Source organism: Astyanax mexicanus, chromosome 11, assembly GCF_023375975.1.
Source record: "Astyanax mexicanus isolate ESR-SI-001 chromosome 11, AstMex3_surface, whole genome shotgun sequence".
Lineage (NCBI taxonomy): Eukaryota > Metazoa > Chordata > Actinopteri > Characiformes > Acestrorhamphidae > Astyanax > Astyanax mexicanus.
Window position 1 is genome coordinate 18,754,081 of NC_064418.1, and position 14,934 is coordinate 18,769,014.

Sequence of the window (14,934 nt, forward strand, 5' to 3'; positions counted from 1 at the left end):
TGCTTGGCCAGTCCAGCACCTTTGCAGTCAGTTTCTTTAGGAAGGCAGTTGTCGTCTTGGAGGTGTGTTTGGGGCAGTGTTGTGCGTGAACGAGTTCAAAAGAACACGTTCATTGAACACGCTCATTTTTTCATGAATGTTGAACTGAACGCAACGCATTTTTTAATAAAGAACTTGAGCGTGAATTAGTTCACATTATATGTCATGAACAGCAGACATCACTGTAAATGAACGTTGGCTAGAGAGCGCGAGAGAGAGAGAGAGAGGGCGAGAGAGAGAGAGTGCGAGGGCGAAGGCGAGAGAAAGAGAGAGAGACCAACGACGAGAGTGCGGAGCGCGCGCGAGAGAGAGAGACAGAGATACAGAGAGAGAGAGAGAGACCAATGACGGGAGTGAGAGAAAGCGCTGCAATAAAAAAAATGGCTAGTGGAAGTGATGCACGGAGACAGACACCGATTCTCCTGAACATTTTCATCACTTAAGAAACGCACAATGCGCTCCTTGCACTCAGGGCTCTGACGCATTTCTGCTTTTAAATAATACGGCTCGAACGCTTCCGGTTGTATTGTTTACATTCGCCGGCATACACAAAACCTCCTACTTTTGCTAGTCTGAGTTCAAAATGAGTGTCCGTCGTAAAGTTTTCAAGTCGGAACATTTTCAGAAACAGCAAAAACAATATACAGAGCACTGTTGTGTTCCTTTTTGCACCGCGTCTGCTAAATTTAATGGAACCATAAGCTTTCATAGCTTCCCGGCTCAAAATGATCTAAGGACACAGTGGCTGATAAACATCCGCAGGGACCACTTTACCATTTCAGCGCATACAAAGGTCTGCAGCAGACACTTCATACCAGACCACCTGGTAGACCCAAAAACGGCAGAAGGTCGGAGAAGATTGGCAAAGGATGCAGTGCCACTGCTTTTTCAATGGAACGACTACAGCACACAGGCTCCAAGGCTAAGTGTATGGGAGAGAAGAGAAAGGCCAGCTGAACCTACCTGCCTTGATGATCCACCAGCTGATCTTACAATGGATCACAATTATTGTTCTGCTCCTGAGCCATCATCGCTAGACATGTCTTGTGCTGAAAACGAAGATCTGTCCCGTGAAGTGGAGGAGCTGAGAAATCAGCTACAAGAACTACGAGTCCACACAACTTTTGGGCTGCAACGTTTCGCCGGCTCCGACGAGGACATCCGATTTTACACCAGGTAACGTGTAGTAAACACAGCTAGTTAGCTATTTAAGCAATGCACTGACAAGTTGACACGTAAAACGTAACATAAATATACTTATTTTGCCTACAGATTCCCAAGCTATGACCACCTGATGTCGTTTTGCTGGCTTATTGAGCCATCCGTCCACAAAATGGTTCGGGTCTCGAGAGCCAAAGCTGCAGCTAAGAAGAACGAAGACGTGACCCATTCACGACAGTCAGGGGTACGGTACTTTTTTTAGTAACAAAGAAACTAATGAAGGATTGAAGGAACTGATGATACCTGATTTACATATTATGATGTTACTGTAATATTTGGAATAAATTACCTGATGTTATAAATTTTGTCTTATGTACAGTCTTACTTAATAGTTGTAGTAGTTGTGGTGTATGACACCTGTCAGTGCAGTCTCAGCTTCAGTCTCTGTGCCTCAGGAACGTCTTAAAATGCTTTAAGTAGATTGTTTGTACATGTAATGATATACATATATATGAAAAAAATATTTTTTTCAAAAGTCTTTGAAAAGTTACTTTATTTCAGTAATTCAGTTAAAATATGAAACTCATATTATATAGATGTATTGCACTCTATTTTATGCGTTTATTTTATTTTTTGATGATTATGGCTTACAGCCAATCAAACCTAAAAATCAGTTTCTCAGAAAGTTTGAATATTATATAAGACCAATTGGTACTTTCTGCAGTGTGGGCAGTGTGCCAAATCCTGCTGGAAAATGAAATCTGCATCTCAATAAAATTTGTCAGCAGAGGGAAGCATGAAGTGCTGTAAGATTTTGTGGGAAAACAAAACTGCACTGACTTTAGACTAACACAGTGGATCAACACCACAAAATCTTACAGTACTTCATGCTTCCCTCTGCTGACAACTTTTATGGAGATGCAGATTTCATTTTCCAACAGGACTTGGTTCACTGCCCACACTGCCTAAAGTACCAATTGGTCTTATATAATATTCTAATTTTCTGAGACACTGATTTCTGGGTTTTCATTGGCTGTAAGCCATAATCATCAACAATAAAATAAATAAACACTGAAAATAGATCACTCTGTGTGTAATACATCTATATAATTATATGAGTTTCACATTTTGAACTGAATTACTGAAATAAAGTAACTTTTCAAAGATTTTCTAATTTCTTGAGATTTCCCTGTATTAATTTGACATTTTACAATATTTCCCTCACAGAGGCAGGTGCTGCAGCCAGTAGATGAATTTTTCCTTTTCCTCGTGCATCTCTCTGTTGGCCTGAAGGAGAGAGACTTGGGACACCGCTTTAACATCCATCCTTCCACAGTCAGCAGAATAATTTCAACGTGGACAAACTACCTTTACACGCTTCTAGGATCTGTGTGCATTTGGTTGTCGCAAGAGGAAGTGAAAAACAATCTCCCTGCTGAATACAAAGACTATCCTGATACTCAGGTAATCTTGGACTGCACTGAGCTCAGGTGCCAGACACCATCATCACCACTCCTACAAAGTGAGATGTACTCCACATACAAGTCACACTGCACCATGAAGGGCCTGGTTGGCATAGCCCCACATGGTCCTGTGACATTCGTCTCCTCACTTTATGCTGGGTCAGTGAGTGACAAAGAGCTGTTCAAACAGTCAGGGTTGGCCAATTTGCTCACTGAAGGAATGGCAGTGATGGTTGACAAGGGCTTTCTCATTACTGATTGTGTGAAGTGCAAAGTGCACTGCCCACCATTTCTGTCAAAGCAAAACCAGATGCCTGCATACCAGGTTACTGAAACCCAATCCATAGCTCGACTTAGAGTACATGTAGAACGTGTAATTAGGAGAATCAAACAAAACAAGTTGTTTGATGGTGTCATGTCTCTTACCCATACAGTAAACATTAGCCAGTTGTTTACAGTGGCATGCCTTTTGTCAAATTATCAAAACAAAGCACTGGTTAAGGCATGGGTTAAATAACTCCAGTCCCAGGGAGTCCATCTCCTCTATAGTTCTAGAGAATCAGTTCAGATTCAGCTCCTGATGTGAATAGCCAATGTACCAAAACATGTAAATAGTTTGCAGCACTCACACACACACATACTCTTCGCAAGAATTATTTTTGTTTTATTTGTGCACAATTTCATTAAGTAAACATATAATTTAATAAGAATATAAACTCACAATTTTTTTAAGTATCTGTTCAATATATTGAAGAAATTACTATTTAATAAATAATATATACATTAATATATAATATATAGTAGAATATATAATACATAATAATATAAAATAGAATAGAATATATAATATATAGAATATTCAATATAAAATATAATAGAATATAATAGAATAGAATAATATTGAATATTTAATATAAAATATAATAGAATATATATAATATATAATAGAATAATATATAATATATATAGAATATTTAATATAAAATATAATAGAATATATAATAGAATAGAATATAGAATATATAGAACAATTAATAGAATATGGAATAGAATATAGAATATATAGAATAATTAATAGAATATATACTAGAATAATATAAAATATATATATAATATTTTATATAATAGAATATATAATAGAATGTATAATATAGAATATTTAATATAATATAAAATATTTAATATAAAATAGAATAGAATATATAATATTTATTAAAATAGAACAGAATATATTATAATAGATGATATATATATATATATATATATATATATATATATATATATATAAATAATGTAATATATAAGTATAAAAAAGTATTTTCAGGATTTAACAGATACTTATTATGGGTGCAAAATGTTTATACTATAGCAGTAGATAATTGTATACAGAACATTCCATTTCCAACTATTTAGTTTATGTTCACACAATGTTTATCGTCGCTGTCCAATGAAAAACACTTATCTCCAAAACAGCAACTGTACAGGAAAGACAAAAAATCTTGTAAACTTTCAATAGAAGTCAATGTAAAAAGAGTTTTTCAGGTCATTTTAAAGAGTTTCTATTGCTCCATTGAACAATAAATTGTGAAACAGTGTAAGGAACTGTTTGTTTGTTCAAATTATGTAGTAAACTAAAAATCGACAAAAATTGAGTTTTTTTTTTTTTTTTGGGACAGCGACGATATATTAAACTGTAAAAGAGCAGATTGTACTAAAAGCCACAGTAATTTTAGACACACCTCATATATATTAAACCTATAATGTGATTCAGGTGTGTTTGTGCAGATTCTGTATGAACTTTTGTAAACTTTGTACAATAAAAACATTTTGTAACAAGTGTAAACAGATTCAGTTTTCATTTTTACATTTTAACGTTTCATTGACAGGTATTTTGTCATGTATGTGTAGAAGTAAAAAAAGTCTGTCTTCTCACGAATTTGCCTCTGTACATCTGCATCCATGTAAATCCGTTCCACAAAGATGTCTTCCTGAGCCCACACCACGAAATCACACCACTGCAACCCAGTGATCAGTAACTGACCTTGAATCTGCCAGTAATACGCATGAGTCTTCTTTAGTTTGGAACATCCATACTCCATGTGCAGATACTTACAGTCAATGTAGTTCTTCACATTAGGACATTTTATTTCCACCAAGCCAAACTGGGGGTATTCAGTTGGGTCGAATACAACACCATCAGGGGATGCACCAAGCCAGGGAGCATCTGGGTGGATGACTAGACCACATGGAGTGTAGTTAACATTCAGCATTTTGCAGTATTCAGATGCTGCTCCGGACTCCATCTCTACACCTCTCTTCATTTCTGCCGTCTGTCTGGTACCTCTGATGATGCGCTCAGCTAGGGATTCCGCAGAGCTTTGCCCTTTGACATGACACACCTCACGAAAACGTGAGGCTGTCACTCTAGGCTGGTGAAGCACATGCCAGTCAGCACAGGAACTCTGCTCCTGAGTTGAAGCCTCAATTTGGTGAGCCATGTTAAGTGACACCTCCAAAGCTTTCAGGTGAAAAAGCTCCTGTTCAGTGCACACAAAAGCACATGTGGGTGCATCAAGGTGGTGGTCTTCCAGAGGCAGATGAGGAAATGATGGAGCATCAAGATGCAGTGTGATGTGCCGTGATGGTAAGACAGGCTGCTGGTATGACAATACACTGCCCTCCTGCACCATACCAAAAGCACACTGAACAGCTGGCTTCTTTATTCCCATGCCCATGGTGGTCACTAGTGGCTTGTCTTCAAGTGCAAACTTTTCATAAGCCTCTGCAATTCTAAACATGCATGGGTCCGGTAAAGGGCCCACCATGCCTCTGTAGAGTCCGCTTCTACAAAAAAATAAACAGAAAAAAATACCAAACTGTAAGCATTTAAATTATTATTTATACATTCCTACATTTCCACATTTCTACATTTCAGGTGTGGTGGAGCAGGTAAAGTTGTGGAGTTAAATTGGTGCCAAAAGTTTTACACAAAAATCTGCAGTCAAAAATTTAATAATCAAAAGGAAAAGTGTATATTGCAAATTCAAAATAGAAATAAATTATATATTTATTAAGTATATATTGTTAAAGCTTATTTGTTACTTTATTATTCTTTGCAGTTTTGCATTTTTTACCCAGTCTATGCTTTGATTTCAGTCAAAGAGTCTAAAATAAAATATTTAAATTAAAATATACAATTTTATATAATTTTTTTTGTTTGAAATTTGCAACATACACTTTCTCCTTTTTGTTATTAAAATATTGATTGCAGATTTTATTTGTGTTTGTGTAAAACAAATTTGACTCTATAAAAAAATATTACTGCTGGTAAAATAAGTAGATTTGTAAAGAAATGAATCACCTTACCTAACCCCACCTTGAGATGTCCGGTTTGGCACAGGTTTGGTGATCACCATGCTGTTGATGGGTCCTGGCTTTACACCCTAATAAGAGAGACAAAAGATGCTGTAATTAGTCCAGACAGTGCATTAAATTAGAAAGCTTATCGAGTGTGATGACAATTATAAACTTACAATTGTCCGAGGTTTGTGCCAGCGTTGTTCCGTTTCAGTACAGGGGGGGACTACTGGCACACTGAGCTGAGAAAAATGTGCCGTTTGGAAAAGCAAAGCCACTAAGTGGTTGCAAAGAGCAGTGCCTGCGACACATGAACAGCATGTGTGTGTCAACACAACAGGAGAAGAATCCCGAAGCCTGATCTGTAAAAGTGAAAGCAAAATTAGTAATGACTTCGCTTAATTCAAGGGTTCCCTATACCAGTCCTGGGGATCTCATATCACATTTTTAGGTATCTAATATTTAGCTTTTGATTCATTTAGTTTTGGTTTTGGGTTTGGTGCGCGCTGGGCAAAAAAGTTGTTTTAAAATGAAGAGAAAACAAAAAATGTGTATGCCATACAGACCCCAAGAATGGAACATGGAACCTCTTGCTTATTTTATGACAGTAGGTTTTGGTTAGAAGAACATTTTTTTTAGGTTTTTAACTAAAACCCTTAAATTGTGTTAGTATTGTTAGTAAAAGAACAGTGAACACTGATTTGAACGTCTGAACTTTAGAGAAAAAAAACTGCAACCTAGTCACAGAGACCCCATTTTCTAAATAGTTTTGTGTTTTTCTAGCTTATTAACTAAGTTAAAGCTGGTAATTTGGTAAATACATAAATGTGTTGAGTTCATATGATTAAACCCTAGTTTACCAACATTCCCAGAGCAGTTTTTTACTCTATTTCTGGTAACTTACATGAGCCACTTTACTAGTGGCTTCATAAATTGATCAGATATGTTGAATCATGAAATGCTTAATACTGTGTGGAGTGGTCAAGAAACTGGACTGAAAAACACTGCCTAAAGGGTCAAACTTAGTTCCTGAATTCCAACAGATCTATGTTGCTCCCTCCCAAAAAAATCACTTAGAACAAAACAGCTAAAAGTGTATAATAAATGCTAAACTCTGCTGTGCTATAGACACAGAACCCTCTGTTTTATCACTACACTTTCTCCCTACTCGTAAACTGTGTGGTGACTCGTTCTTCCTCATGGATCTGTAGCACAAGGCTCTCACGCTGACTTCACCTGACAGCCTGTCCCTATTCGACACTGAATAACAACATACAAAATGACTGTACAGTTGGTACATTAATCAGGTAGATAATTATTGGTTTGTAACTAATCAAACTAGCAGCGTCTTCATGCTGTTGCTCTGTGTTAGCATTATTCACATAGCATTTTAGCACAACAAGGTAAATATAAGCATTACATGTAATATAGGTATAGAAATAAATATCATGAACAACAGCTTCAACAAAAGACTTCATTTTTGTCTTACAGAAGATACTAACACACTAACACTAACAGGAGAAACTAACACAACTAACAGTAGTGTACCTAGCTAGCTAGCTAGCTATCCCAGCTAACACTGGCCTGTGTCGTCTAACAGAAAAATTAAGATAAAAAAATCCTTACCTTCGTAGTTGTGTACGTATGAAGACGCGTATAATTTAAAGCCTTTCTCCAGCTTGCTAGTGGGGGCTTTGCTGGTCTCCTTACATATCCGATGAACGTCGTTTATGTTCATTTTGGGAAGCTCTTGCAAACACCGGCTGAAAAACACTGCCATTGCGACTGTAGTGAAAAACCGGAAAAGCCAAACCGGAAACGCTGGAGCAGCACTAACGAGAATGCGGAAGTAGTTGTGCAAAGAGCCCATTGCAGTGTCATGAGCAAATGTCTACAATGAGCCGTTTCAAAGAACGTATAGTGATTTCTAGCTTGTAGTGTGAAAAAAAAGTATTTATTTGAATATCTCACGAAAAAGGAAAATGAACTGAACTTTGAAATTAAAATTGTGAACTTTGAACGTGAACTGTTCACTTTGAGCATGTATGAACTGAACTTGAACTAGTTCAGAAAAGCTGTGAACTGGCACAACACTGGTTTGGGGTCATTGTCATGCTGTAATACTGCCTTGCGGCACAGCTTATAAAGGGAGGGGACGATTCTGTGATATAGTATGTCACAGTACATGTTGACATTCATGGTTCCCTTAATGAACTGTAGCTCCTCACAGTGGACAGCACCCATGGAGCCCCAAACCATGAGACCCCCACAACCACCATGCTTGACTGTATTGGGGACATACTTGTCTTTGTACTCCTCCCCTGTTTGCCACCACAGAAGGTACTTGGCACCATCTGAACCAAATAAGATTATCTAGGAGTACTGGAAGTGTCCTGTCCTTATGATGTCCTGTGGTCTGATGGGACCATGTCCATAGTCTGCTTGTTGACTGACAGAACCTGTACTGCTGTACTGAACAGCTTGACGCAGTCTGACAGTTTATATGACTCAAAGAGCCAATCAAAAATAAGCAAGGAAATATCTTCATGTTGCACAAACAAATGTGTTTTTCTTTAACTTGTTAGTTTATTGCTAGTTTTACCACTTTTATGTTTTTGGGACATTTTCGAGAATGTAACTGTGGACCAAACAGAATATAATACAACTTTGATTATTTATAATTCTTTTTTTATGTTACGGCTTTAGTAAACCCCTGCTCGGAACAGAGACAGAGCAGTGCTGCTGGAGTTTTTAAACACTGTGTTCACTCACTGTTCCTATATTAGACACTCCTATCTGCTCCATCTTGTAGATAAAGTAAAGTCAGAGACAGAAGATCTGAATCTCTTTGTGCTGCTCATCCTTTAGTCCTTCATCAGTGGGCACAGGATGCTGCTCACAGGACACTACCCACAGAACACTGCCCACGGGACTCCTCCCACAGGACACCCTGCCAAAAGGACACTGCACACAAGATGCTTCCCACTGGACACAACCCAAAAATATTTTTTCCATTTTTCTTCATTCCTACATTCCTGTGTTCAGTGTAGGACTTATCTATAGTAACTTTAAACCAATAGAAAGAGTCCGGTGTAGTCCAGACAGTAAAGCACCATCTCTCATTAGTCGTCTCGAGACAGATGAATTTATAAATGTTGCTAAACAAAGAGCTCATTAATCATCTGTTTCCTGGGCGATAAAAGCACAGCTCATGCGAGTGAGTAATGTCCAGCCTGTGCTCGTCCCACCGCCTGGCACCGAGCTCACGCAGAGTAGCCTTCACACCCCCCACTGCTGCCCACTTTAGAAAGATGACTGGAGCTCCAGTGGGACTCAACACTCCTCAATCTGAACCTTCAAAGATCATCAACATGCAGTCATCAGAACATCAGAACATGACTCGGCCTTCACACACACTTCTGCACTGTCTTTAAAAAAAATTTAGTTATCCTTTAATACTAGAATACTAGTAATACAGTATTCTCCAGGGTAAAATGGTACATGTTCACTAGCACTTTAGCCTCAATGCATCCTATTCATTTCAGTGGAGAGAGCCGGTGCATGCTGGGTTGAGTAGCACTAAACACAGCCTCGCCAAGTTTATGCAAATGAAGATGGCCACTGCACAGCATCCAGCCAAACGAGGAAGAGTAGGCTGCTCTTGTGTGAGCACCACACACAGAACAGGTGCCTTCTTTGTGTTCTATGTTCTGCTGCATTTCTGTTTTCTAAAGCAGTAATAACAATATGTCTATGCATTGTTTTGCCTATAATAAACTAAACATTATAGCAACAATATACTAACCCCAGATTCCATTTCTCTTTTGTACTCCTGCCCCAAGTGACTTTTTTTTACCTTATATGAACAAAACGGCCATAAAAATAAAAAATACAGATTAAACTATGGTAATATAGAGGCTATCATAATATATAACAAGAAAAATTTTCAAATTTATTTGTTTCTTATATTTATATTGTTTCTTGCCAGTGATTCTCATAGCCCTTTAAATGTGCTTCTGGAAAATTTTCGTTTGAAGGGCCTAACAATTCCCCCTAACCCCTTCAACTTAACAAGAATCCCTACTTCTAGACATGCACTCACAACGCAGAAGGGGTAGGGCCCAGGATATTCCTTTAATTTTGGAAAGTAAAATAAAGTATTCAGCTAAAAATGCAAATAAAAAAACCTATATGTGTCCATTTTTCTACATTGCATGGGTTTCAGACTATAGATTAATTTTAATTACTGCTACTGTGAGATGATTGACTGGTTGGTGAGCTGATGCTGGAGATACAGTCAGAGCACTGATATTAAAAGCTTTATATCTGGAGTTTAAAAGCTTTAAAGATAATGACTGTGTTGCTGAGACATTTGGCATTGTTCATTACAAAAAATAATAAACATCTATAAACTATGATTTTTCTTAATTGCTCCATATGAACCTGTTCATTTAGGACCCGGAAGTGCCTTTTAATGGTTGACAAACCTGAAATACATTCTCATATGGTAATTAGACTCTTAAGAATTTTTTTGGCTTATGTGGGTTCCCATTGAACCTACCTGAATGAGTCCACCAAGGTTTACAAATATACAGTATTGCTATGACACTTAGATACATCCACCAATCCTGTGATGTCCTCATGGAGGAGTAAAAGAGGATTCCAGTGGCAACCTGTGTAGCTACAGTGAACTCCATGCCCAAGAGAGTTAAGGCTGTGCTGGAAAATAATGATGGTCACAAAAATTATTAAAACGTTGGACCATTTTCACTTAAGGGTGTACTCACATTTGTTTCCAGCAGTTCAGACATTCATATCTGTGTGTTGAGTTATTTTGAGGGCACAGCAAATTTACACTGTTCTACAAGCTGTGCATTGACTACTTTACATTGTGTTAAGCAGAGGCGATTGCTCTAAGACTGCAAGGGAAGCTCAGCTTCCATTAAAATGTCAAAAAATAAGTGATCAAATATATACTGTTGTGTGTACATGAATGATGTATGTTTTGTTCAGAATCAGCTTCTTATCACTGGTAACGCCGTGACTTTCCTCTGACTCATTCCTGCAGCTTCACAGTGCTTTAAGCATTGCGGACGCCGAGCGTCCACAGAGTTTAAAAGCTAAGCAAAGAGTGCAGCGAAACGAGACGAGTCATTGGATAAATGCTCGGGATTGTCCCCACCCATCAGACGCTCAGCATCTCTGGGGGTCTATGGGGCAGTGGGCCGGCCTCGGCTGGCCGGGACACTTAGCTTTTGCATGATGATTGGATGATCTGTCTGAGGCTGAATCCCTTTTTGTTTGACAGCGAAATGAGCGAATCAGCGATCTTTTAGTGTAAACATCCGAGCTAGGAGCATTTTATTTTCATTCTTTTATGAGATTGAAATTGAGCTTCCCCTCTTTGAAAGACTACATGTCCTATACTACTCTATACTTCCTATAATACAGTTCACACCCTGTATTACCCTGTACTCCCTATACTACACTCTACCACTCTATACTTCATATTCTATCTTACAATTCCCTTATACTATCTTATAGTTCCGCTATATTACTCTGTACTCCCTATACTACACTATACTACTGTACACTTTCCCTATACTACCCTGTACTCTTTATACCACACTATTCAACTCTTTACTACCTATCCTACTCTATACTACCTTATAGTTCCCCTATATTACTCTGTACTCTCTATGTTATACTAGTCAACCCTTTACTACCTCTACTCCTCTATACTATGCTACACTACCCAATAGCACCCTATACTTCTTTATATGACTTGGTACTACATACCCTACTACACTATACCACAGGTATCCAGCTTGCATGAAGCTATAGTGATTATTTCATAAGCTGGCCTGAGTGACCGGTGACTGGAAATAACTAGTCCTATTAAAATGTTGAACCCAAAGCTGGTCTGAAAAATAGCTCTGCACAGCTCTTGCAGAACTATCTGGTGTGTTTGAGAACATGTGTGGTGGACGTTGTCAGGGTGGCACAGAGATTTCAGCATTGTTCCTTCTGCCCAGTGTCTCTGAACTTTAAACAATGCAGATACAAAAATAAATGACTGGGTTAGGGGTTGTCTGATTCTACTAAAAGCAAAATGATCTATGTCTGTAATGTTAGCCTATGTGGTCTAAATGTTCTTCATATAACTGAAGTAGATGTCGCTTATTTGTTAGGCTGAAATTTTAGAATTGCTCAGAATTTTCAACTTAAATGTAATTTGAATTGCTTTTTAATGTAAATCCAGCTTTAAATAAACTGTGTTCTATTTCCATCAGTCCAAGGTAGGGGGTTTTAATGAATTAGATGGTGGGTGTATAACACAGTGCATTAATTGGAACGCTACACTGTTATCACAGCATGCATTATGATACAAAGCGGTGCAGTGTATCCCTGATCAAAGAGTGCGGATAGAACAGCTTATTTGGATTTCTTACCCTGAGGCATCAGTACAGATACATGAAATTATTGCAAGTTAGAAGAACAAATGCTTCATTTTTTTGGAGCGAGGAGAATTAATTTTTTCACAAAAAATTATATTAAATGATATTACTTATTTTAAAACTATTTTTCAGATGTATTATCTGCCCACCATTAGTATCACTCTGGTACATAGAAACATTTTGAAACAAATTGTACACAAGCTTAGAAAAGGTTTTGATTAAATTACTGTAAATTAGTTATTAATGAACTACCAAATTAAATAAAACATAGTCTTGGTACCCTCTATGAAATTAATCTTTTATTTTAGACAATGATTTTATTATATTAGATTGGAGATAGACAATCTAATCAGCCTAGAGATCTTTAGAATCTAACATTTGCTTCTTTAAATTAGAATAATAAACTCTGGGCTCCTGGTGGCTCAGCAGATTGAAACACTGACACTGTGAACATGAATCCCAGGTCATTCTGTTTTACATCAGCAACAGAGTCCGAGAAAGAACAGTTGGTGTTGCTCTCTCTGGGTGGGTACAGTGGATGGCGCGCTCTTCCCTCATCACTCCCATTGTGATGTTGGTCAGCAAAGGCTTCTGTTAGCTGATGTATCAGAGTTGGGGATCCAGAGCTTTCCTCAGAGTGTGCTGTGATGCTGCTTAATGATGCTACATTGGTCGCAGTGGCAAAAGAGGCGGATTCTGATTTCATATGTATCAGAGGATGCATGCACTCATCCTTATACTTCTAGTGTTAAGCATTACTAGTGAAAGGGGGGTCATATTTAGACAAATCAATGTGGTTTACTTTATTCTAAACACAATCTTGAACTTCTCAGCAGAGCAGCCTTTCCAGTTTTAGCTTAGATGCTGTCAAAAATATAATTGAATATTACTTGCTGGGTTATTCAGATCTATAATTTTCCCTTTTGTTTCTGAAATAAAAGAGTGTTCTATGACTTTTGATTGGGTCGCAGGATACCCTTGGGTTGGATAGATTTTTGTGCCTTAATAAATATATCTGAAACATGTATGAATGACAAAAAAGTAAAAACTATCTATAAAGAGGCAAATACTTTTTCACAGTGCTGTATGACTTTAAGGTTTTGTTATTTTATCTATCAATTTTCAAATACTGAATGCTAGGTCTGTTAGCTGTTAAGTTTAAAAGGGTTAATTATCAGAAAACCCTTTTTTTTGATAACTGAACTTTGACCTAAAAAGGCAAGGGAAACAGATGTAGCCAAATCTGGACAGTTTGAGAACAGTTTGAGTGTAGAATGGTGTGTAAATATGAGTAACCTGGCCACACATTACTCATTATTACACACTCTGACAGTTCTGAGAAGAGCTTGTGCTCATAAATAACAATATCACTGTGACTCTGACCAAATGAGAACGTGACTCAAAGGACAGATGCAGCCAGCGTCAACGAGTCGATCAGTCTCCCCACTGCAGTCTAGTATTAAATACTGATCAAGCAAAACATTATGACCACCTCCACTGATCAAATAGGACACTTTGTAGTTCTCTAATAATTACAGACTGTAGATATGTATCTGTTTCTCTACATACTTTATCATTATCCTTTTTTCACTCTGGAGAGCACACTAAAGAGCAGCTATTATTTTTTGGGTGGTGGGTCATTATTCTCTGCAGTGATTAGCACTGATTAGCATGGTGGTGGTGTATGAGGTGTTAGTGTGTGTTGTGCTGGTATGGGTGGATCAGATACAGCAGTGCTGCTGGAGTTTTTAAACACAGCTGTTACCACTCACTGTCCTTCACTCTATTAAACACTCCTACCTACAGCTGCTCCACATTGTAGATAAAATAAAGTTGGAAACAGAAGCTTTAAATCTGTTGCTGCACAGTTGTGCTGCACAGTTGTGCCTTTAATCAGTGCCCACAAGACACCGCCCACATAATGCTGTTGGTGGACTATTTTCAGTACAGCAGGGAGCCTGATGTGTTTAAAAACTCCAGCACACTGCTGCATCTGATCCACTCTTACAAGCATAACACACACTAACATCTCATACACCACCACTACCATGCTAATCAGTGATATTCACTGCAGTGCTGAGAATAACCACCCACCACCCACATAGTAAAAGCTGCTCTGTGCACTGATCTCTACTGTGGGGTCCTGAGCACTGAAGATAAACAGATACAGGACTACAGTCTGTAATTATTATAGAACTACAAAGTGTCCACTAACATCAGTGTAGCTACAAAACAGAAAATGGTGTAGAAAGAATGAGGTGGTCATAATGTTATGCTTGAGCAGTGTATATTTTCACCAGTCCTCTATTTACTCAGAGATTTAACTTTGATTGCTTTTCAAGGCATTTCTTATCCTAAATACGTTTATTTGCCTGAGAAAGCAGAGAGTCACTGGTGCAGTATTCACTTGTTGAAAGTGAATTGGCTCTAAAACAATGGCACACAATACCCATTAA

The 14,934-nt window shown here is 37.8% G+C and overlaps 2 protein-coding genes across 2 annotated transcripts; one reads left to right on the forward strand and one right to left on the reverse strand.

Moving 5' to 3' along the window:
• Positions 1-1,091: 1,091 nt before the first annotated feature.
• On the forward strand, positions 1,092-3,378 carry LOC111188276 (uncharacterized). The gene is made up of 2 exons (XM_049484616.1): positions 1,092-1,444; positions 2,428-3,378. The coding sequence occupies exons 1-2, from the start codon at positions 1,334-1,336 to the stop codon at positions 3,178-3,180; spliced, it is 864 nt and encodes a 287-aa protein (XP_049340573.1). The 5' UTR covers positions 1,092-1,333; the 3' UTR covers positions 3,181-3,378.
• Positions 3,379-3,925: 547 nt separating this feature from the next.
• On the reverse strand, positions 3,926-7,987 carry LOC125804932 (uncharacterized). The gene is made up of 5 exons (XM_049484830.1): positions 7,647-7,987; positions 7,189-7,280; positions 6,197-6,382; positions 6,030-6,106; positions 3,926-5,507 (listed from the first exon to the last, which is right to left on the reverse strand). Exons 1-5 carry the CDS (start codon positions 7,888-7,890, stop codon positions 4,532-4,534), a joined length of 1,575 nt encoding a protein of 524 aa, XP_049340787.1. The 5' UTR covers positions 7,891-7,987; the 3' UTR covers positions 3,926-4,531.
• Between the last annotated feature and the right edge of the window lie 6,947 nt (positions 7,988-14,934).